General features: G+C 43.5%; 2 protein-coding genes across 10 annotated transcripts in view; both read right to left on the bottom strand.

Annotated features, from left to right (window-relative positions):
* Nucleotides 1-491: 491 nt before the first annotated feature.
* Nucleotides 492-11,087, bottom strand: LEPROT. 2 transcript variants are annotated; one of them, XM_032494498.1, is made up of 4 exons: nt 10,946-11,087; nt 7,013-7,088; nt 5,763-5,949; nt 492-2,762 (listed from the first exon to the last, which is right to left on the bottom strand). In XM_032494498.1, the coding sequence occupies exons 1-4, from the start codon at nt 10,959-10,961 to the stop codon at nt 2,646-2,648; spliced, it is 396 nt and encodes a 131-aa protein (XP_032350389.1). In that variant the 5' UTR covers nt 10,962-11,087; the 3' UTR covers nt 492-2,645. The 2 variants fall into 2 exon arrangements, with proteins under 2 accessions (XP_032350389.1, XP_032350390.1); XM_032494499.1 differs by lacking the exon at nt 10,946-11,087 and adding an exon at nt 10,283-10,310.
* A 4,180-nt stretch (nt 11,088-15,267) lies between these two features.
* The window catches only part of DNAJC6 (DnaJ heat shock protein family (Hsp40) member C6), a 131,766-nt gene continuing 122,785 nt past the window's right edge, over nt 15,268-24,248 (bottom strand). For 7 of the 8 annotated variants that reach the window (XM_014556356.2, XM_032494495.1, XM_032494497.1 and 4 more), the window contains 4 exons: nt 23,261-23,524; nt 20,961-21,103; nt 18,745-18,921; nt 15,268-17,593 (listed from right to left, as the gene is read on the bottom strand). In XM_014556356.2, the coding sequence (XP_014411842.1) occupies nt 17,492-17,593; nt 18,745-18,921; nt 20,961-21,103; nt 23,261-23,524 (686 nt within the window). In that variant the 3' untranslated portion in view covers nt 15,268-17,491. The remainder of the gene's footprint in view (nt 17,594-18,744; nt 18,922-20,960; nt 21,104-23,260; nt 23,525-24,248) is intronic. The other variant, XR_004325126.1, reaches the window with a different exon arrangement.

Raw genomic sequence — 24,248 nt, 5'->3', positions numbered from 1 at the left:
AATAAGAAGAACCTGGGGAGGTGGGGCAGGCGAGGAGGAAGCCTCGAGTCCAGAGAGGAGGCCAGCAAACCACACACGTTTAATGGACCCCAGGGCATTAGGCGATGGAAAGGGCTGCAAAAATTGAAGTAAGAAAGACCCTGTTCTTAGGAAAAGAGGTGGAAATTTACACTTTCCTTCCTCTAAACTGTCCACACCACCCTGTTTCCAAGACCCAAAACTCAGGAGCGTCCCTTGAGTCTGCTAAGTCAGGGTTTCGCCCTCTCCAGAAGGCGTGGCTTGGTAACCCCCTAACCAACTCATGACACCGTTTCTGTGGGAAAAATGTTTCAAAGTGTAAGCCAATTGTTTGTAATGTGATAATCTCTTCATAAGATTACTCGCTGTGGGCAATTTTTCCTGTCCATTCTCAGTTTTAGAATGGAATCAATGTGCTTGGAATCTCCGAAATATATTCTATGGTCTTTGGGGAAAAAAAAATGAAACTTTTATAAGGAAGAAAAAATACCCAAAATTTGTATTACCAAGAACGAAGCTTTTGTATTGCACATTCATATTCAGCAATATTTCCTACTGACACTGATTACCTAAATCATACTTTGGCGCTGCAGAATAAATGCCTCTGTTTCATGACACGTAGCAAATCCAATAATCTACCATTTCGATAAACCATTCCATTAACAGGGAGTAACTACAAATATTCTATACACAAGTACTTCGTATCATTCTGGAAATACAATCAAGAGGCAACACTTGAAGGCCACATATTAAGGCTATCTTGGTTATTTAAAACGTTTATAAGCAACAAAGACACTTTTGCAAAAGATAGTACAAAGTAAACAGCATTTCCATCTTAGGAAAAGAAAAGCCATTATAAAGCCAACAACACATCCAAAAGGTATCTTACAACTTATTGCTATTATTCTGATGCAGGACAGATTATTGCTTAAAACTGCACATTTCAGAACAGCAAGAAATTTTCTTTTTTTGTTACCTTTTAAGCAAGGCGACATCAGAAGAAAGAATTTTAAAATTAAACTCTTCTTTTGTGTTAAAAGTGAAATTTATTACAATATGGTAAGTGCAAGTATTAATTAAAAATGTTGGTTAAAATTACAAAGTGTCTATAGAATTTTTCTAATATAAATATTGGAAATAACCTTAACAATTCTATACACACATAGAATATTGAAGACATAAACTTGTGCACAAGGCTAAAGTATCACTTTTATTTTCTCCTGATCCCAGCATCATGCCAGAATCTGAAGGGGTTACAGTTCAGAGTTTCAGTGTTTTGAATGTACGTCAGTCTTTACACATTAACAAGGCTTTACAATCATTCCTTATGTTTTAATTAAGCAGTTCTATTTCCTATATTTCCCTTTCTCGATAGGTCTTGGATAAAAAGTTGAACTAGAAAAACTGTGATTACGGGACCCAGCCTGACATGAGTTCTCAAAGATTCATTTAAAAGTGGCACAAAGTATTATATATATATTTTTAAAGTCCTACAGGACAGGAAAGACAATAAGTACACCAACATGTAAATAAAATTAAGCAGCTCACCTTCTGCTTGCTTACTTGGTTCCAGGTCTCTGTTGAAAGAAGCCACAGCCACAAAGAAGTGAGGGCAAATTAGACTGCTGGGAGTGTGTGTGTTGGGGTGGGGGTGGGTGGGGTGGAGAGCAGCCCGGGGGAAGGAACTGGGGAGAAACGTCAGATTATAAAGGGAAATTAAACACAGTGTTACGTATCCATTCTTCCCCCTCCTGCTAAAGCAGGGGCTGGTTCCAGCCCAGCCCCACTCCCCTGATTCCCAGTGGGGGCTCTGTCCCCCCAGCACTGTGAAGACAACCACTGCCTTTCAGACACTGTGAAGCCACAGCTGTTCCCACTTCACAAATGTGAGGAACAGCCTATATATTATAGGTTCGGACACTTCACAAATACCAAAGAGAGGCTGAACTGGGCCTCAACATGAGGGGCAGGTGAAACAATGTTTACAAATGAGCAGCTAACGCCCAGAGAGGTTAAGTGGTCCGGCCAAGGGGAAGCAATACTTATTCCTCCATGACGGCGCTTCTCTGACTTTAACGTGCGTACGATTCGCTTGGGATCTCATCAGAATGCACTGGCTTGGGGGCAGGGCCTCAGATCTGCTTCTGTAATAAGCTCCTAGGAGATGCTGGTGCTCTTGGCCTATGGACCACACTTTGAGAAGCACGAGTCTGCAACACGAAGAGGGAGCCACCTCTGTCTCCCCGGGCCACAAGTGTATCTTGGCAGTCCTGAGCGGAACTGAGACAGCCCCAGCGTTCCGTGCCCGCCCAAGCACATCCCCGGGCCTAAGGTGGCGAGGCAGCGCACAGCTGTCTACAAGCCTGTGTTTGTGAACATATCTTCTGAGAGCACCGTTGTTGACTATACGAACAGCTAAACAAGTAACATAATTCAACGGGATGGAGAGGTCATTGGCTGGGAATAAAACTAACCTTTTTCCCATGTAGTCCTCCTAAAAGTGAACCTGATTACAAAGGTATAAAAAACCAGCATATTAAATTTCAGAGTAAAAGGCCACATGTGCACATGTATACATATAGTATGAATTCTAAGATTAAATGCATTTTGTCAGAATAAAGTGCGTGCTACCACTGCTCCCAGCTAAAATCATCTCCTCTTCCAAATACAAGGTAAAAACCTTGAATTGTAAGGAAAATGACCGCATTGCCTGCCAGCACCAGGCCACAGGCTCCCCATTTGATCTGAAACACAAGAAAAGAGGATTAAATCTTACTTTCTTCACATTGCACCTTTTGCATATCTATTTCCTGCATTAGAAACATGCAATGAAATATTACATAAAACTGCTAAAAGGCTTGATAACGTAATAGGCAGAAGACAGTGAACTGTTTAGTAATTAGTCCAATTATTTCGTGATGCTTGTTAATGAAGTCTAGTATCGTCCTTAACATTTTCCCCATTAGACGTATTTCCCTACTTGTTTTCAGTAGACAATGGTGATCTCAAGTAAAATACATGAAGCAAGATTACAAAGGCTCCAGTTACAATACTGGGCACTGAAAGTCCTGTATGCTTTGCCTTCTTTCACAAAAATAGGAATTGGAGAGTTATGGGATGATCTGTTTCTTTTCTAGGCAAGAAAAGATTTTAAATAACAATCTGCATGCAAACAAAAAGAGCTTTCCAGTGTGGCAGATGGTTTCACAGAGGCACAGCTGGGGGTGAGAGTACCCTCTAGTGGGCATTTGTTTTGTTTTGTTTTAATTCAGCCAATAGAAAACAATGAAAGTTTCTTCATAAAATGTGGTAGGGTACTGAAAGGTAAAAACAGAAATCTTTAGAGCAGAATTTAAGTACTAGTCTAAGGTACAAGAAGAGTAAGATCATGACAATCTTACATTCAAAAACCTTCACTGCTTCTCTGTTATCTGACAGAGTCCAAACTGGCATGGCCTTCCAGACCCTTCCCAGCGAGGCTTCCCCAGCCTTCCAACCTCAGTTTCAACCACTCCCTTTTTGCTCCATCATATTGGACTGTTCTTTATTCCATGTATTTCATTTTCGCACTTGGGTACCATTCCATATAATAGCCTTCCCGACTTCAATCAAGACCCTATTTATCCTTAGAGGGGCACATCAAATCCCAGCTGTAATTTCTCTCTTCTTCATGCTCCAGTGACATTCTGATCATTTTTTAATTACCACACAGAGCACATTTATAGACCACTTACCCATCAGGCTAGTTTCTGTGCTCTCTGAGAACAGAGACAGTATCTGGTTCTTATTCCCAGTGTCTTATTACAAATAGCATATGTTCCAAAGATGTTTACTGTATGAATAAATAACACTTGTGCAGATCTGATATTCAGTGACCCACACAAGAGTTTCATGAAATTGAAACAGTATGTAATTGGGTGAAATAAAAGCAAATAGTATGAAAGACAGTGAACATCAAAGAACTTTATAAATTATACCCATAATGTGTGTTTTAGAGATGAAAGAAAAATTTTTATATTGGATATTGGTGAAATAAAATGCACATTTTATGGCAAGACAAGAAAAATTAAACATAAAAATTTTCTCTGCCTGATTGTGTCTTCTCTTTCCCCTTTAGTGCTTACTGTGCATCTGCATTAACCAGGCCTCCTTAGGAGATAACGTTCCTTCTTAATCTCATAAAGGGTTACAACTGCTTAGAAGATAACCTTCCATCTTGTCAGGGGCCACGATGACCCATGACCCACTACTTGCTTTATACATGCCGATCTGGATTGTGTAAACTGTCAATAATACGTTATTTGACGTATAACCCTTTATCTCAAAACCTTTGACCTGGAACAGGTGGAACAGATGGAACTTTCTTTTCTGGAAGACTGTCTCCCCAGTTATAATCCTCAGGTCAGCTCGAACACAATTTTCCATTTCTTTCTTAGGTTGACTATTGATTAATTTTTTTCATCAACAGTATGAAGATGTTCTTATTCATTGTATTTTCTAGTTGCTATACAGTTTTCCCTCAGCATATGCCTATTGTGTTGAGAACTGTGTCCATGATCCTATTTGCAGGAGAAGAATTTGATATGATGTTGAGATGTTGTGATTTATAATTAGAAATATATATTTGGTCTTTGTCCCCATTTCTTAAACAAAGCTTCTAAAACCCTTGGAATTTCCTAAGTGATGAGAGTAATAAAGGTGACTTTTTTTTCTGTGAATGAGGTGACTTTTGGAAAGCACCTAAGGATGGAAGCCGGTTGCAGGAGACAACCACGTGACTAGAGAGTTAGACCTTTCAGTCTCAGCCCCTAATCTCTGGGGATGTGAGGGGAAAGGAGGTGTAGGAAAAGGAGAGGAAAGGGGCAGGGGGTTGACTCGATCTCCAACGGCCAATGGTTTGCTCAGTCATGCCTGTGTAATGATGCCTCCACAAAAACTCAAAAGGATGGCACTCGGAGACCTTCCAGGTTGATGATCTGGTGATCTGGGGAAAGTGGACGTGGACGCTCTGTGCCCTTCTCCCACACCTAGGCCCATGCATCTCCCCAGCCTGGCTGGTTCTGAGCCATATCCTTTTACAATAAACTGGTAATCTAGTGAGTAAACAGGTTTCTTGAGTTTTAGCAAATTATCGAACCCACCGAGGGGGTTACCGGGAACCTTTTTATAGCCTGTCAGCCAGAAGCACAGGTGACAACCTGGACTTGTGATTGGCATGTGAAGAGGCGGGCAGTCTTGTGGGACTGGGCCCTTAACCTACGGAATCTGCTGCCTCCAGGTAGACAAGAGTCAGAGCTGGCGGACACCCAGGTGGTGTGGAAGAATTGTTCCATCGTGGTTTGGAGAATACCTCCGCATCACACACACATGGGCACATGTATGTGTACACACACACACACACACACACACTGGAACTAGGTAATCAGGACTCATTTTGATGTTTGTTGTGGAGGTATAAGAGTACTAGTCTCTGGATTGCCCTAAGATCAGAGGCAAGGGTTTCAGAACAACTCCAGAAAATAGGATACTATAGAAAAAGCAAGAAATCCCTTGGTCAGGCTAAAAGCAGTAAGGGAAACAAAGAAAGCACTCTGAAAAACACGGGCAGGATGCTGACAGGGAGCTCTAAAATGGGGGATCAGAGAAACCAAAAACAGTGATGGAAATAAAACTGTGGTTCCAGGCACAGGCCTTTGACGGAAACTCAGCAATAACTGGGCAAAACAACAGACAACCAAACTTACCACAGCCACCCGGGCAAGAATAACAGGAAATCCGAAGGCAGAAACAACGATTCCAGTAGTGAAAAAATAGGCCAGTTCCCGACAGGCACTGCTTGTTGCATCGGAGTCATACGTTGCTCTCTTGGCGATGAAATAGGGAATGGGAGAGATGGCATGGAAGATCAGGACGAACAAGGGCCAGTAAACGCTGTCCGTTGGACCCAGAAGAAACCCAAAAAGAAAAGATGCAGTTATATGATATTTAAAGATACATTACTGTTTCAAAATTAATATTATTTTAAAGGTCCAGGTCAGAAATTATTTATTCAGTTGTCAATATGAGTACATAAAATGATTTCTACCAGAAATAGATAAGGAGTGATCATTAAAAATTACTAATCCATTAATGTGTAGATAGCTTACATTGTGTGAAGGAACAACCACACAGTGTAAAATCTAGACTCTATGGGTTTCTGTATTACTGAGCTGTAATTTCTTTAAGGGCAGAAGCTTCCCTTAGTTATCTTTGCCGTCTCTATAGAACACAGTACAGTGCTTTGCACACGCTGGTTCAGTAGTGATCTTTGGAGTGTGCACACATTGGAAAGCTTTCAGATGTTTGGAATAAAACCCAGATGCCTTATCCTGGCATACAAAGCCTCACATGATCTATAAGGCCAATTTCTTCCATTCATGCTGGGCCATCTTCCCTCCATTCGCTTAAACTGTAGCCACAGCAGCCTTTCTGTTCTTCGAACGCTCGGAGCCCATTCCTTTGTCTGGAATGCCCTCCCCCTAACTCATCAGCCTGATAAATTTATTCATCCACCAGGTCTCAGCTTAAAGACAACCTCTTCCCCGCAGCCCTCCCTGACGCTCCCTGGGGAACTCGCTGGCTTGAAGCTCTCACTGCACTTGGTACATACCCTCCACCAGAGCTGACTTACTAGCTGGACTGTTTGCCTGTCTCTCACTCCCAACTAGAACTGTAAGCTCCCTGAGGACACGACTCTGTCTCTTCATTCTTGAATCCCTACTGGTCCAGAGGAGGTTTTCAATAAATGCTCATTAAGTGTTTACATCAGTTTTAAAACGAGCTTTTCTGTGAACAAATACAACTCACCCAGGATGGGACTTGATTCAAAATTTGGGCTTCATTAACTCATTGGTTAGAGCTCAGTGCTACACTGACCAAACACTCTAATACCCACAGTATTGGTAATAGTGACAAAGACACAAAAAGAATAGTTCTTTTTGAAATGATAACTTACCCATAATCCTCTAAGGCACATCCCAGCATAAGAAAAGTCAGCCCAATAGCCCCACTGAAGGACAAAGCCACAAGAGCTGTGAAAAATAAAGCCAAGAGTTGTTAAGCCCCAGTGGTTGCCAGGGGCTGAGGGAGGAGGGGAGGAATGGGGCGGGACTACTACTTGGTATAGAGTTTCTTCTGCGGATGATGAAATGTTCTGCAATTGGAAAGTAGTAATGGTTGCACAACCTTGAAATCTACTAAAAATCACGGAATTTTTCACATTTTAAAAAGGTTAATTTTATGGTATGTGAATTCTATCTCAATTTTAAAAATTAATTAAGAAAATAATAAAAGGTCCTAAATTGAAGTAAGAGAAGTGATTTCCTTATTTCATTAGTTGATGTTACATCTGACTAGCAAATGACCACCTGCGTCCGTCACTTCTGACTCATCAGGTGGAGAAAGAGCTCAAGCACGCCTAGAACTCAACCCCTATCTAATGGGTGGGTTCCCCCCACGTTTGTGACAAGAGCCAGCCAGCCAGTCGATGTAACTCCAGTGAAGGGAAACTCACTACCACCTGAAGCAGGCCATTTCATTCTGACGGTTTTTAAAAGCTGAAAACCCTCTTTCCTTAAATTGCAGCCCAAACTGCCTCCCTGTAATATACACCCTTTGATCATTTTGCCTCCCCAAACCACAGTGCTTCAGGTGTCTGAAGACTGCGTTCATGGCTTCATAGAAAATGCTTCCCAACTAGTAGCCACTGAATATTCATGTCCCCGCATCTGTTGGACATTAATCTTTGATAGGGTAGGAACATGTCCGTTTTGTGCTGCTGAGTGGGAGACAATATGAGAGTTGTTAAAAAATCTTGAGCTCCGAGTCACCAACATGGGTCCAACATGGGTTCAAATCTTAACTCTCACTGACTGGTTGTATGACCTTGGGTAGAAGCTTTAAAGCTGCTTTTTTTCACCTGTAAAATGGGAATAATGGTGCCACCTTATTAGGGAGTGTGTGGGAGTTAAATGAGACAATCTACGCAAGGTGCTCAGTAAGCAAATGTTGACTGTGGCAGGAATCTGCTCACTTTAGCAGTGTTCTTTGATAAAGGGAGAAATCAAAAGCACAGGACACTGAATTACCCAAAGATTCTTCTGAAAAAACTCCTTAATACTCAAAATTAGTAACTGATTAAACTAATTAACGCTTTGAGTGCTTCCTTTCACTATAAGAGGCAATTTGTGGAGACTATTATAGGAAGATACTAAGGTTCTTTTTACAAATATCTGGGAGTGTACAGACATTAGGAGGCAAGGAAGGACTATCAGTTTCATATATTATTTTCATTTCATGTCACTTTTGAAAAAAAAAATGTACAAAAGTAACTTTCCCCATATTGCTTCCTTGTAGACAATCTTTCCCTCAGTGGCTTTGTGCCCAACCATCTGCACGACTCCCTCCTCTAGGCCATTCAAAGCTAGGAACCCTACACCTCTTCTGTGACACCAGTCTCTCAAAGTTCACAACTCTATCCCTGGTTGATGCTCTTTACCCCCTTGCTTTTTCAGGAATTGCATCTTCCACCATCTCTTAAACTTGGAGCCAAGCAGGAATCCAACTTCATCTCTCCTGTCACTCCACACTCTTGCTGGGACATTGTATTCAACCCACAGCTCCCCAGTACCACCAGGGCCCGGCCACAACTGATGTTGCAGCCCAGAGGAGGTCCTAAGAATTAGGCCCGTGCCTCCAACTCCAATCTGGACTTCTCTGTCTGGGGAGCCAACAAGGACCTCAAATTCAACCTGTGTAAAATTGAAACATCCCCACCTTCTCCTCCAAAACACACACTTCTTCCCTTCGAAGGTTCTACCTTGAAAGATTGACACCAACTCTATACTCTGTTTTCTAGAAAATCAGTAAGTCAAGGTGACTCAATCTCCCAGACCTCATTCAAAACCACTGCAAAAGATGGAGTGACTTTGTCCCACCCCCCTCAAATTCGTATATTAAATCTTAGCGCCCAGTGAGATGGTATTAGAAGGAGATTAGTTCATGAAGGTGGAGCACTCATGAATGGGATTGGTACTCTAATAAGAGGGACCCCACAGATCTTCCTCGTCCCTTCCACCATGTGAGGACCTGGAGAAAAGACAGATGCCTAGGAACCAGGAAGCAGGCCCTCACCAGACAACAAATCTGCTGGCATCTTCATCTTTGAGATCCCAGCCTCTAGACCTAAGAAATAAACGTCTGCTGTTTAAGCCACCCAGCTGACAGCAGCCCTAAGGGACCAAGAACCACCTCTTCCCTCGCCTGCAAACTCAGCCCAAATTTCCCTTTTCTTATAAGGACACTAGTTACTGGATGAGAGCCCATCTAATCTGGTATCATCCTGGCTTGATTACAACTGCAAGACCCTATTTCCAAATACCATCAAATTCACATATACTGGGGAGTTAGAACTTGAACATATTTATTTGGGGGATACATTCAACCTATAACACCACCTAGTGCTCCCACTGTATCTGAGCACACCCCCTTTAAACAGTAACAATTATTTCTAGCTCTGTTACCCAACAATAACCTCCCATTTATCCTTTTATTCCAGGCCTCAGGCATACAGTAGTCCTTTAAAAGTTGCATCAAATTGTCTGTAAAAAGCTTCCATTCCTTAAGCCCTTTTCCATTTCACAGCCTATCTTTCTTTCTACTACATCACAATTTCTAACACATTCTCACATAAACATCATTGTTTGATAGTTTCTGAGTATGACTAAACACTGTGTAGTGCTCTCACTTGTCATCTTTTTCTGCATTGGCTTCAAATGGATATATTACACAAGGGACACTGTCCAAGTAAATCATGTTTTCTAAATTAATGCTGAATATAAAAGTCAGCCAGAAATAATTTTAAAATGTGTCTGCTACTAACAGCTTACACATTCAGATAAATTTCATAGTGAACACACGCATGCGGAGAAATATATCCACACTCATGTTTATAGCACATGTTGATCAACTGGAGAGGGAAGATCTTTGGGTACAAATGTCAAGGATAGGAACTCCAACATGGAAACAAGTTATGCTACTCTATTCAAAAGATTAGAAATCTAACGGTGTCCTACGAAACCAACAGGAAGCCTTCCAATAACCTCTCCCACCGCTGCCGGCCACCATCCCTCTGAAGGCACACCGATGAGGGAACTGGTGTGCTTGGTATCCCCCCTTTTTTTAATCAACTGTCCCATTCAAAAACACATACTACACAAAACACTACCTTCTTTGTCCATAAATGAATAAACGCTGATGAGAGCAACGATAAAATCCCACCTAATCTACTCTCCCCAATTACGAGAAAAACAGCATTTCAGGGGGCTTCCCGTTGACACCGCCTGCAAACTCTGCCCAACTGGAAAAGCCATCAGGAACAACAGATGTCGAGAAGACTGGAGACAATGGCTCCTTTGCAAGAAATGGGAAACTCAGCAAAGTGGCAGGAAAAGGAAGGAGAGGCGTTAGAGTGGACATGTCAGGAAGTGGAAATCCAGTTTGAAACTCGACAGAGGAGGGGGTGAGGGACGATCCAAGGAACTGAGAAGGAGCCGGGAGGTGATGCCCTCCGGGGCTAGCCCGGGTCTCCCAGGGAGGGACCGCTCCCGGCGCGGGCTCCGCCTGGAGCGTCCGGGAGACGCCGGGAGAAGGCGTGAAGGCCAGCAGCCTCGCAGAAAAAGGAGTGAGGTTCCCCGAAACACGCCTCCACCCGCACCCCAAGGGGCGATGGGAGCAAGAGAGCTCCTTCCCACCCGGAGAGGCGGGGAGGGCGGCGGGTCTCAGGGAGGCCGGTCCCCGCCCACGCGCTGAAGGCGCAGCTCCAGGATTAACCCCGAGCCGAGGCGGCGACCTCACCGCAGGACCAGCGAGCCGGGGACCTCGGAGGTACCTTTAACGCCCGCCATGTCTCCCAAGCTGGAGCCGCGGCTGCTTCCGGCTTCCTGCCACGGCCCGGGCCCCCGCCCAGACCCGGCCCCGGGCCGCGAGCCCGCCCCGCCACGCAGAACCGCGCCCCTGCCGGTCCGAGCCCGCCCCGGCCTGGAGCCCCGCCCGGCAGTGGCGGGGGCTGGGGTGGGGGCACGAGAGGGGAGCCCCAGAAGAGCTCGTTGTTTGCATGGGCTTGCCCGGCTTAATACCAACTTTAGCGCTTTCGAACACTGGCATTTTCTCCTTCACACCCTGGTTTATCTATACAGGTTTTCACAAACCTTTAAATAAATAGCTATTATTTAAAAATCTGATGTAATCTGATCTCCCCCAGCCTAGCCGCTCAGAGCCCCGCCCCCGCTTTCAGAGTCCCGCCCCTACCGGTCCCGAGCCCGCCCCGGACACTCGGAACCCGCCCCCGCCGGTCCGCATCTCCTCCGGCCGCGCCACTGCAGAGCTCCTGCCCCAGCTAGTTCATAGCGCCGCCCTTACCCGGATCGCGCTGCCGGGTCCTCCCCGCAAACCCGCTCTCAGGGTAACGTCGACGCCCGAGCACCACTCCTAGTTCCTGAGTTTGCAGAAGCCCCAAACCAGCCCCACGCTCCTCCCTTCCATCGGTCTGCTGGGACCTCGGCTCCGCCGAACCTCTGCGTTCGCGGGCCGAGTCCCTTCCCCGCAGCCCACTCGCGGGAGACCCAGTACCGCGCTTCCTGGCTACAAAGAATCTCTGTGCGAGGGCGGAAAAAATGGAGAGGGGAGGGGAATTACTATCGGTGGAGGAGGAAGGGATACCCAGTTACTCTGATGTTACATTCTCAGCCCCAACTGCGCTTGTGCGCCTGTTTGCGTTTCCGTAGCAGCGGCTGCTGCGGAGGTAGGGTTGGGGCACCAGACACCAGAGAAGAGGCCCGGAGAGATCCCCTTTGTATGAGCTTGCCTTGCTTAATACCAACTTTAGCACTTTGCGAACACTAGCATTTTCTCCTTTATACGCCAGGTTATCTATAGAGACAAAGACCAAAGTATGTGCCTGAGGCTTTCATGAGCCTTTAAATAAATAGCTCTTATTTTTATACCTCAAGGTCTGCAGGTAACCAAGGCCAATTTAGACTTCACAGGGCAATTTAGCACTTTCTTCACAGGAACGGAGAGTTTTGTCTTGGCGGAGACAATCTGAAAAAGACGTTAAAAACCACCTGGTCCAAGTGCTTCTTTATTTTACCTCTACAGCGAAAGGCTCAGAAAGGACAGAACTTGCCTGCTTCACACACGTCTTTGGAGGAGGTTGGATTATGGGCCACTTACCCTTATTCTAGCAGACAACCCTTTCACCTTATGCTGCTGCTCCTCTTGCTTTTTCCTAATTTTCAAAAGGGCTGAAAGATAAAGGGGTTCGTGGGAATCCAGGTTCCCTTGGCTACGTAAGTACAATGTCTCACCATCACCACCTTTCAGGATCCCTGTTCAGTTTCCTTTTTCAAAACCACACTGAGCATATTATTGTCTCAACGCATGTTTAATTACTTGTGAGTTTATCTTCTAGCTCCTCCCACTTCTCATAAATGGAAGGTACACTCACTAAGAACATTGTGTTGCCAATCCCTGGCTCACTGCAGAGTTTACAGATCCAGAATCACACTGCATTCTTTATTTTGTAGTCTTCAATCTATTCAAGAGCGCTGATAACTTCTCTTTCCCCACGTTGAGTTAAAGCACTCAGGGGAAACTGCCTACCACCCAAACCCTGGAAGCCTGGTGTTTTTTTTTTTTTTTTTTTAAGTTTCCTTCCTGAAGTGCAAAGCTGCACCCATGAGGAAGACTCTACCCTTAATTGGTGAGGATTTATGTGCAAATTTCCCTTGCATTTCCCCTCCTTTACCCCTCCATTCCCAACCACCCAGCAGGTGTCTAGAAAACCATATTTAAGGGTTTGCTGGAGCCTTCCACGTCAGTGTGAGGCCCGTCCCATGGAAGGGGAATGGTTCTGGAAAAAAGTGACATGACTTCAGAGGCACAGTTTGGTTTGAGAGCCTCAGGCTTAGCCATAAGAAACTGGAAGATGGCGAGGAGCACAAAGATAAGGTGTTTGCCCCAGGGTAATGTCTGGAATCAGAAAAATGCAGAGACAGTATTTGTCTCCAGCAACTTTCCTGCCCACACCAGCTGTCTGTTCCAGTTTTTAAAGCACCTGAAATTTAGCCATCTTGCCAGAGGCTTTAACCATCTACTGAGACAATCTGCATTTCTCTTGCCAGATGTCCACTGGAAAATTGTTCTTCCACATAACCCATTCTATGTATCCTCAAGAATGAAAGAGTTACCAAAACCAGGAAGTAAAACTTTGGAAGCTGAATCCTATCCCCAACTTGCGGTCAGTGTGTTACTTGGAAGTATAAGGCCTGTGTCCTTTGTCACACTGCCCAGGACTCCACAGGACTTATTTGGATAAATTTTTATATTCTCTCCTTGCATTCAATTCTCTCACACTATGAACTAGGTTTTATTATGTTCATTTTACAGATGGGAAAACTGAGGCTGAGATAGTAATTAGTGAGTAGGGAAGCTGAGATCAAGCCCCAAACAGTTTAAATCTGAAGTCAGACAGTCAGCACTTCAACCATTCCCCATAGTAGATCTTACGCACCAAGAAGGCAGGAACCATCATAGTAATCAGAAATAACCCCTTATTGTTTAACAGGGCAATCAAATCCATTCATTAATTTAATTTCCCCTTACATCTCTGTTAGTATCTTGTATAAAGTATACACAAAATATCAGTCAAATTCACAAATATTAATAAAGTTCACCATATATAGTATCATATCTCCCTATACTACAGAAAAAAATCTAACCTCAAACTTCAGCTCTGGCAATCTCTCCATGCTTCCATTTCCTGAGCTAGGATTTACAAAGTTTGCCTCTCAGAATTTTTTGAAAATTAAATGAGAAAATGAATATATATAATAGCACCTAAGGGCAGTACATTCAAGATGGAGGCAGTGGCATCCTGTCCGCACTGGGGTGGCTCTCACGTTAGCGCTTAAGTTAAATGCAAGTATCATGCAGCACTACTGAAATCAGTCAGTGTTAGTTTTCCTCCCTAACTCTCAACCACCACTTCTTTATACATAGCCATTCCCTTTACAGAACCTACAATGTAAGTCTACCATTCTATGCAGACAGATTTCTGTTAGTCCAGAGAGAAAAAAGGGCCAAGGCACACTTTACTTTTGGTTGCCTTTTCCTACTCACTCCCCACAACCTGAGGGTTCAGTGTAATTCCAGCCCCATACTGACCCCAATACCTATCGGCAATAGGCTTAAATTCTCCCCGCTGGGGAGGGGACATATATACTCTGTCTTACTGACTATCAGTTACAGTAACTAGTTACTATTTAGTGAGTACCCACTTGATTACAGATGGTTTATATACACAATCCCCAATTCCTCCATTGCAGGGTTGTTAGAATCGTCTCTGTTTTACAGGTGATAAAATTTAAGACTCAGAGAGTTTAAGCAGCTTGCCCAATATGATAGTCCTTAAGTGGAAAAAACAGGATTCAGATCCAGTCTTTTGGTCTCCAGCCAACACTGCATCACAACGCCCAAACATCATGATTTATGTGTAGAACCGCCAAAGCCTGTCTACTTGACCTGAATTTCCTGACAGACGTTTCCAGCAGGAACGGTCCTGTTGCTGTGATAACTGGTTCTGGAATTCCACCTGTGTGTTCACTCCTTAAACAGCAGGGTTTCATCGGCAGCATTAGGGTCCAGTTTGAACGTTCTTCCAGACAGAGACACAACAGTGACAGTTCAAATGCTTTTCATTTGCAGCACTTGCTTCCAAATGAACATGCTGCTTCTCTTCTTAAAGACCTAAATGATCTGTTTCCTATGACAAAGTCTCGGACTCCCAGGCTCAATCCCTTTGCCTCAGCACACAAATGCATCTTTGAAAGTCCTGCAATGGAGGAATTGGGGATTGTGTATATAAACCATCTACTATCCTAGCTAGAAGACCGGGATTTCTATGCTGATTGTTTCTGAAACATAGCATTCATGCAGCATTATCCAGTGTGTCTACACATGAGGGAAGAGTGGCAGTGGGGGTGGTTAAAGTATAAACCAAGGAATCCTGCCAGATTATATTTTGGTGCAAATGTAGTACATGCTTCTCGTATTCTTGCCCCATAACTTCTTAAAAGTGAATCTGACAGAGGGTGTAAGTCAAGCTTGTTGTTACATTCCTATGAAGGCAAAAATAACTTACGTTTCTACAAATATTTTTGAGCCTTTTAATATACATTACAAATATTTTAGACCAATCACATTTTGTTGAGTGTAACATATTTACAAAACAAAAAGTATATTACAATAAATATGAATGAAACAGTGAATCTGATCAACAGCGAGCTCTGTCACAACCAGATGTTTAGAAGGGATGCAAAAACCTGCTGGTCAGCGTATGTTAAGAGTTTTGATAAATACGGGTCCAGAATTATAATGTATCTGGAAAAGAGATAAGGGACATCCCAAATGTAAGTTAGGTAAGATTCTTTCTCATTGCTAATTACGTAATGTTTAATGATCTTTTAAATTCTGAGCATTGATGAATTATGCAAACATGGTACAAAGCTAATACAGTTCTATCATCTCAAAATGTACGTGACATTCACATAATATCCTTTTAATTATTATCATTATATACTGTAGTTCACGCAGTATCTACAAATGTGAATGAGAAAAAAAATCACAGCAACATGTCTCACATTCCAATTTTAAATAAGACAAGCACATACGGCATCAAACATTATTTTATAATATGTTAATAAATAACATCTAGTTTGTTATGGTTACTCTGAACAGTTTACAGCTGTATATTTAAAAAGAACATTTTCTGCGAGTTTCACATTGTCAGCAAAAGGTAAAATAAATAATGAAGCTTTGTAACAAAAAGAAAAAGAGAACAAGAAAGAAAAGGAGGGAAAAAGAGAAAGAAAGAGAACGAATATAGAACATAAAGTATTTTTGACATGCTGCTTTTCCGGTACAGTTTGTCACGAGAAAATAAAAATAGAAACCAAAAACATGATTGTCTTTTAAAAACAACTTTTGAAAGCTTTTCAGGATATTGAGCATGAACCTTTTAAGATTAGCATGAAAATCGTTTTGCCATCTGCTTTGCATATATCTACTCTGCGCACTGTGGACGTGCACACCAGGAGAGCTTTACTAAAGTCGCAGGACAGCAACTGCTTACCCCTCCAAATGAGAAACAGCCAAAAATGAACCGAAATCCAACCAGTCTGAAGTCTGCGAAGGTTTCATTCTTGCGTTGCTTTCACAGATATGCCTGTGTGGACCCCCAACAACTTTTAAAACAATAAACTCCACTGCAGTAATCCAAGGGGTCCAATTTCATCAGGTGGGAAGACGAACCTCAAAAAAGCAAATCCTGCCAAGCCATCTGACTCTGTCTGAAGTGAGCGTGGCGCTGTGGCTGCAGCTGCACCTGTCTGGTTACCAGCAGTCAGTGCGGTCTTCTCTTCCCACAGCCCTTTGCAAACCCGGAGGACCGGGAGTCCATACTAAACATCCTTCCTGATCAACTGTGAATGTGCCAAACTGCCTTCCAACCTGCTCCCAGCTAAGAGCATTTTCTCTGCTAAACAAAAAGAAGAGCATTAAGCCTTATGGCAAAATTAGAAGTTTCTTTTAAATCAGGTTTAGGGTTGTTATGGTATTAAGACTTTTTCTTCAGGCAACCACAGTTTTTTTAAAAGGAGAAGAAGGTAGCAGCCCAACTTTCCGACCAGGAATACAGATTTCTACATCCTCAGAGTCCCTGTTTTCTTTAGTCAGCATTTTCACTAAATTTTAGCTCATCCAGGAAGCGTTGGTAGTAATCACTGGATTGTAGTCTAATTACTTTCCACAATCCAGGTTCTTTTACATTGGTTAGTCCTCTTGACCAAAAGAAGTGAACAGTATTATGCTACAGACCATAGTAAATTTCCACTAAAAAAAAAAAAAATACTTGGTGGTTGTGTTCCTGGAGTCTATGTAAAGCCATTGCTCAAATTACATCTTTCCAAGAAAATCTAAAAACCATTCGCTAAAATCCATTGTGTAATCCTACCATAACTTTTGCTCGTTAATCCTATCCGCAGACAATGAGATGGGTGTTATGCCTTTGGTGGCCTCTGTTTTCCATTTCCCAACAAAATGCTAAGTAGGCTCCCCAAAGGGCAGGCTGGAATGTTGTAAAACTCTGCAAGGTCATCTGACTAAAAGTTCCTCTCCTGCTTTGGACCTTTTACGGTGGGGACTTGAGAAAATAAACATCCACATTCCTTATCAATGAGGAATTAATTCACGAGTTACTTAACAGTTTAGTACTGGATACACGTTACTGGAGTTTTGGGTTCACCTGTGAAAACCTCAGAACTGTGACACACACTAAGCATTAACACAGGTCTGTAGCAGAAATGGAAATGCTCGTAAGTTAATACAAGGGCTTTTGGCCTTGATTTTCAAATTCAGACCAGGCGTCATTGAGCTCCATGAAAATCATCTTTGCGTATTGTTCATAGGGCTGCCCGGTAGCCTACGGAGGAAAAATAAAACACGCGTTAAATACCACAGACCAAAGTTTTTTTATATTAAATTTTTCACTGCCACTGTGTGGGCTCTAAATAATTGAAATGTTTTTCTATTAGGCTACTTCTCTTTTTTACAGCCCAATCCACCTGGCCCTAATGACTATGACCCCCACAGAAAGCTCACCATTCACATATGGCAGCAGGAAACAGTCACAGAGCAGATACCAAAGGCTTGTTGGGCAGCGCAAGATGCACCTGCATTCTCTAGAATTACCCCCCAGACGACAAAGGTTCATGACTGCCCATCTCCAATGGATTGGCTGTCTTTCAAAACACCCATTTTTCCCATTTCTAAAAGAAGTTAAGTTCCTGGAGACCCAGAACGCAGGTATACAGTTTGTAGAGTTCTCTGGGTTGTTTCTTTTCCTCTTTGATTCATTGAAACACATTGTTTTGTTCATTCTATGCAGATCAGTCACAAAAAGTGTGGCGAGATGAAAATCAAACACGTTAGATTCAAGCATGTGTTCCCAAGCAGGACGCCAGTCAGAGCCTCCCATCACAGGACTGGGATGTTCCACACAACAGCAAGTGGCCCAGTTCTGCCAGGGAGGGTTCTGTGTATTATGGTATTCTGTGCATTAGTCGAAGTTTCTGACGATGTACAGCATGTTTATGTGTAGGTACGTCAACGAAAACATAAACTAGCATACTCAATATAGTGACGAATTTAGTTCCATTTTGAATATTTGGCTGATCCTCACCAATTCTGCCAACTGCATTCTAAAGCTTTGTCACTATAATCCCGGCTAAAGATTCTACTGTATCTCTGTAGGAGAGTATTTTCCTCTGTCCAGCTCTTAGCCCATCCTTATTATTGTAAGTCAGGACACAATTTACATCTGATCCCTAAAAATTAGTCAGCGGTGAATCTGACACCTGTCTAAGGAAAGCCCCCAGTCCATTATTTGTAATACATGGTTTGGTTTATTTCCTTCTGCTTCATAAAGTGTAACTATTTGTTTAGCCCATAGACTATTTTATCACATAAAAGGCCTAATAACCAGCAAGCTGAAAGCCTGACATTTTGACACATGCTGATGAACCCAGGACAGGAGGACCAGACAAGCGATGCGTGCAGGCAGGTTCTACTCACTTTATCCGGGTGCACCACCAGCACGGCCCTCCTGTACACCTTCTTCACCTGCTCCGGCGTGACCAGGTCTGCCATGCCCACTGGTTTCCATTTAGTCTCCCCAGCCCACAGCACGGTGTGCATCGTGGACAGAAGTGCTCGGATATTTCTCTCTTTGCCTTCAATCCATTCCAGAATCTGCAAACACAAGGGGAATGAAGAAATTCAGATGCTTTGAAGTCCAGACGGTCTCCACTGAGACCCTGGAAACCTCTCCTGCTCCAGCAATAATCGAGAACTTTAATGCTCCAAACCTTCCCTCCACCTGGAATGCTCTTCCTCCGCCGCTGCCTGCCTTGTCTTTGTGGTTAACACTTCATCATCATTTCAAAAGCTTGCTCAGAAATTTCATTTGCCTTTGAGAGTTTGAATTCCTTCCTCCTGGCCCGCTGAGTTAATTACTCCTAAAGTATAAACTCCATGAGGGCACAGACCACATCTATTCCGGTCCCAGCTATCTGCTCTGTCCAGTATGGAGTCTGACACATAGACACTCAAAAAATACTCCTTGAAAAAAAGAATAGATTTCTCTGGGCTACCTTTTAAACATGTTTCTCTCATGATATGTGCCATATTTTATGGTAATTGTGTGTTTGTCTTTCCCTGCCACCAGGCAGACCTGTTTGAGGAAAGATACTGCTTCCCCCATATCACTATGACTCAGCTTCCCCCATATCACTATGACTCAGAAAGTGAACAACATGCCTGGCACGGAGTAAAGCTCAAAAAGGTGTGTTAAATCAACAAATACACTTAGTCGTTCATTCAAACTGCAAGCATTCATAGTTTGAAACTTCATGGTTGGAACAAACGAGGTGATTAAACCGAAAGGTTTGGAACAATATGCATCGGCATTTAATGCATAACAGGGACTCAGTCAAGGTCAATGATGGCCACTCTCCCATATGGTTAAGTACCTTGGACCAACCAAGCAACCAAGCATGGTTTAAAAGACATAAATGACTTTCTTTCATAGAAAACTGTCAGAGTTTATCTAATGAACAAAGGTTCTTGAGAGGGAGCACAGTATTTTTGGAAAGAATAGGAAACCTTTGTGCTGATGTACGGTGTGAAAAGGAAATGCAGACAAAGGATCCTGCATCGTGCACCAAACAGTATCAACGGGTCTGTGCACCTTCGACAGATGTCCGCATCTGGGAACACGCAGGGAAATCTTGGAAGACAGTGGTGTATTTTTTTCAAAATGTGTAAGCCTGACTGGCTGTGCTAGTCCTGGTTTTGGAGTAACAGACTAGATCCTCGCCTTCCTCATCTGTCACAGGGTCGCTTATTTTGTCTTCCGCCCCGTGGGAACTCAGCCTCTCTGTCTGCGACGCATTCCAGTTCCCCTGATCCGCACAGTGTCTTTCACCACCTCACACCACTCATCACCATAACCACCCCCTTGTTCCAAAACGAACCACCCTCCTCATACCATCCGCATGTACGAAGTAACGTCTCCATTTTCTCAGCTATGAAACAAGGGGGTTAGAGTCACTGGTTTGCAAACTTGAAAAAGAAAATGGGGAAACATGCTTTTTCCCCAATCAAATCTTACCTACATTTCCAGAATCAAAGGCAGATCAAAGTGGAAATGTTCTGCTTAAAATGGAAGGAAGCAGTGGGGAAGCCAGGAACCCCCTCCCTCAGCCTCCCTCTCAGCCACCTTCCCAGACCTCCAGGTCTAGTGGTGCAGGAGCGAGTCATCCCCACGCACATCTATATTTCTCTCTCTATCAGCAAAGAAGAGATCCTGGGGGCTCCGGTCAATCTGCTCTAATATAAAGCTCTCAAGGCAGAAGGAGAACATAAATAATGAAGTCTTCTCACCACCAAATCCTGACGACTCACCTGTAGCTCAGAATGCCATCGGAAGAACAAAATCACCTCTTAAAGCATGCCATTGCTTATTTGAACACACAAAGAAAATCTATACTACTATGCCATGGAATAAAGTGCAATTTATGACAGAAATGAAACAGCATATGTAACACTCCCCAAAACTACTTTGCTATTAAAGGACACAGATGTCCTCCAATCTCAGCTGCAGGGACCAAATGAAAGCCCGTGGGTGGAGAAACCCAGCGTGGCGCCCTCTGTTGGTTAGTCCCACACCGACAGCTCCACACGCCACCTTGTCAGACAGGATAATCACACCGGGTCAGGGGCTCACTCACCTTTAATTTCTCAGGATCCATTTCCTTAGCCATTTCCTCCTTTCTCATCTCAGCTATTGTTCGAGGCCCCTTTTTGTCTTTGTGAGCGTTAAAACCTTGACCAGAGAGCAGGTCTTCAAAGTCAGCTGCTTTTTGTTTCCCTTCTACAACATATTTGAAAAAACATGACAGTTTTTATTCTTCAACATAATATCATTATGTCACAGCACTTAGTGTCTTCAAGGTGCTTTCACGTGCATTAAGCCCCTTAGTCCACGGGGTGAGTGGGGTATGGGAACGTGGGTCATGTTCATCTTACAGAGGAGGAAAGTGAAGTCTGGAGAACTTACAAGATCTGTTCAGAGTCATATACTGTGTCCATGGCAAAGCTAGGACTCGAGGCTGGATTGCTAGACTAAATCTAATTGTACAATTTCATTCCACTGGTCCATCTTTTTACAGGGGAAGATACTCTTGATTCTACCCTCTGCTCCCTCCCAGCCCCTGTCCCCCAGGCCCCAGTCATACAACTAGTTAGTATCAGTCACAGGACTGAGTCCTGGGTGTTGGTACTTGAAATCCATGCATGCCACTGCCTTCCTGCCCACACTCAGCTGACACTTTCAGTCCATCATAGTCCTCTTTTTCTCCAAAGCTGGTTTTGGCCTCATGATGTTTCTCAGTCCGTTCAGAAAAGCAGCCTAGCGTGGTAGCAAAGGGCAAATGCTCTGGAGACAGACTCCTTGGGTTTGAATTCCAGCTCTGTCCCTTCTGAGCAATGTGACCTTGGGGCATAAGTGCCTTACCAGCTCCATACCTCAGTTTCCTCATCTGTAAACTGGGCGTGGTGTTAACAATACTACTTACCTCATAAGGTTTCTGTGAGAATTGGTAAATTAATATTTTAAAGTGCTTAGAAGAATGCCTGGCTATTTAAATGTTTAAGTTAAAAAAAAAAAACCAGAACCAAAACACAGGAGTCCATGCAGTCCATGCCCATCAGTCAAAGTTGGCGTCTGCATTGAAACCCACTTGCATCTCTAATACTGCAAGGCAGTCTGAACACACATGCTCTCACACGCACACCTAAAACGTGAGTGCTCTGACACTAGGGGTTTTGTCTGTCTTGTTCACTGCCGTATCTCCAATGTTTTCTACACTGAAGATGTTCATCCACCATCTACTCAAAATAAAAGTGGAGGGGAAGCCACGCAACCCTATGGAATTGCCCAGGAATTTCCACTGCCAATCAAAGAACAAACATGATGTTACGTATTCCCAGCAAGAGACTCCCTGTCATGTTAGAATTGTGAGAAGTCACCTGTCCAGGAGACTGGTGAAAAACAGGGGTTCCACAGCCACCCTGCCTAGGTTCAAATCTTGGCTCTGTCACTCCCAAGCTGTATGGACTTAGGAAATGACTTTATCCAGCTTTATCACAGATTCCTCATCTACAATGTGGGGCTGGTTTTGAAGATTATACGAAAAAATACATGAAAGTGCTTAGACTAGCTCCTGACGTATAATAAACACTTAATAAATGTTAGCTACAGCTCCTAGAAAAAGTGGAAGAATTTCCTTTTCCATATTCCACAGAGGGAAAGGCTTGTTTCCTTATCATGTGTGTGTACATTTCATTCTTGGGTATGATCAAACCAACTGAAATGTAAAAAGAGCATAACAGGCCTTTTCACAAACTCAAATTTAATCATCCCTGCAAATGCCAAACATATTCATTTTTCTACATTATCAAAAATCTCACTCAAAAAAGAGAGAGGAGAAGAAAAAACCCGTCACAGGAAACCCAAAGATCTCAGGAACATCCTTCAAACAGAGCATAATCAAGACCAAACATCCAAGATATGTCCACTCCTCTAATTGGGATCCAAGGGCAAATGTGAACCTAATGCTTGAAAGGTTCCCAGCCTTTCTCTTCTATCTCCTCTTCCAAAGAAATGACAGCTTCAAGATCCATCCATCCCTCCACTTACGTCCATTCAATACTCAGTGTCCACTACATGCCAAGCACTCTGCTAGGTGCTAATGACAGTGAGGCAAAAAAAAAAAAGCCACGTTCCTGCCCGCCATCTGGTCTCAGTGTGGACAGCGGCAGACAAGTGAGCCCACGGTCACAACACGACAGAAGCGCGAGGAGCCGGGCAGACCCAGGAGCGCCAGCCACAACGCGGGCGTAGAGATCCTGCTGTGTCTCTGCAATTAAAATACTGCCTCAGAAACCACTGGAAGTGTTTTCTGTCTCCTTCTTCACACATCCATCCATCCGAGTTTCCTATAGCCAGGCTCCAGACCACCATCCTTACCCAAATTAGTTGCTCCTTTGCCACGTTCGTTCTGGCCCCCAGGCATGGATGAGAAGCTCACGTTGTAGTTGGGCCGGTTCTGGGGAGAGGAGTGGGGCATGCCGGGCTGGGGCTTAGACTGCGTCTGCTGCCAGCTGTAGCCACCTCCCTGCTGCCACCCTCCACCCATAGGCTGGGGAGATGCTTTCTGAGGCGAGCTGAGAGGTGGAAATCCTCCACCCAATCCAGTTGGTGTGGAGGGTTTGCTGGCAAATGAAGAACCACCTATAAGGGAAAAGAAAGGCGAGGAGAAAGAAGGCAATGCTATTTTGAGTGGCCTCTCACTCCTGTGTCCCAAGTTACTGTTTGCAATGACTTTAGTGGAAATTCCCTTGACTAGTGGCACAATTAGCCTTTATAATAGTTAAAGAAATTGCAGGCATGTGTTTCCTTTAATCCTCACAAGGACATTTTCGGGTATGTATTAATAGCCCCATTTTTTTTCTTCAGATGAATAGACTACAGCTCAGAGCAGTTAAGTGATTTTTCTCAAAGTCACACAGCTAGAAAGTGGCAGGACTGGGACCTGAATCCAAGTCTTTGTCTCCAAGCTAGAAGGGCCTTGGCTCTTCCCATTGTGCCATCCTTCCCCTCCTTCCCACCTTCTCAGCAGATTCTGTTTCTTCACTGGAGTAAAAACTATCAAATGACAAGAACAGGGAATAAAACAAAATACGTTCATTTCTGAAGGTACTACTTAAACTGCAATGATCAGGACTGTTGATTGTCTGTTATAAATACAAGCATGTTTAGTGCCCAGGAGTAAACAAAGATGTTTGGAAATTTCATAAATAGGTTTCAATTTCACACCACTTGCATTTCATTGCAGTAGAGTAAACACAGCCAACACTCTGACAACTTTGAACAGGGCAACAAATTTCATTCAAGCCTTAAAAATTGATGTTACTTTGTGCAGGAATTTAAGTAGAATTCTCGTTCCGTAACTCCT

The sequence above is a fragment of the Camelus ferus genome, chromosome 13 (assembly GCF_009834535.1).
Source record: "Camelus ferus isolate YT-003-E chromosome 13, BCGSAC_Cfer_1.0, whole genome shotgun sequence".
NCBI classification, from domain to species: domain Eukaryota; kingdom Metazoa; phylum Chordata; class Mammalia; order Artiodactyla; family Camelidae; genus Camelus; species Camelus ferus.
This window is presented reverse-complemented; position numbering and strand designations above follow the sequence as displayed.

What these genes read in the sequence shown, in the direction of transcription:
- LEPROT (XM_032494498.1), bottom strand. An exon ending in TGTGCCTTAGAGGATTATGG is followed by an intron (nt 5,950 to 7,012) that starts GTAAGTTATCAT and finishes TCCAACGGACAG; the next exon opens with CGTTTACTGGCCCTTGTTCG. An exon ending in TTCTTGCCCGGGTGGCTGTG is followed by an intron (nt 2,763 to 5,762) that starts GTAAGTTTGGTT and finishes CTTGTGTTTCAG; the next exon opens with ATCAAATGGGGAGCCTGTGG.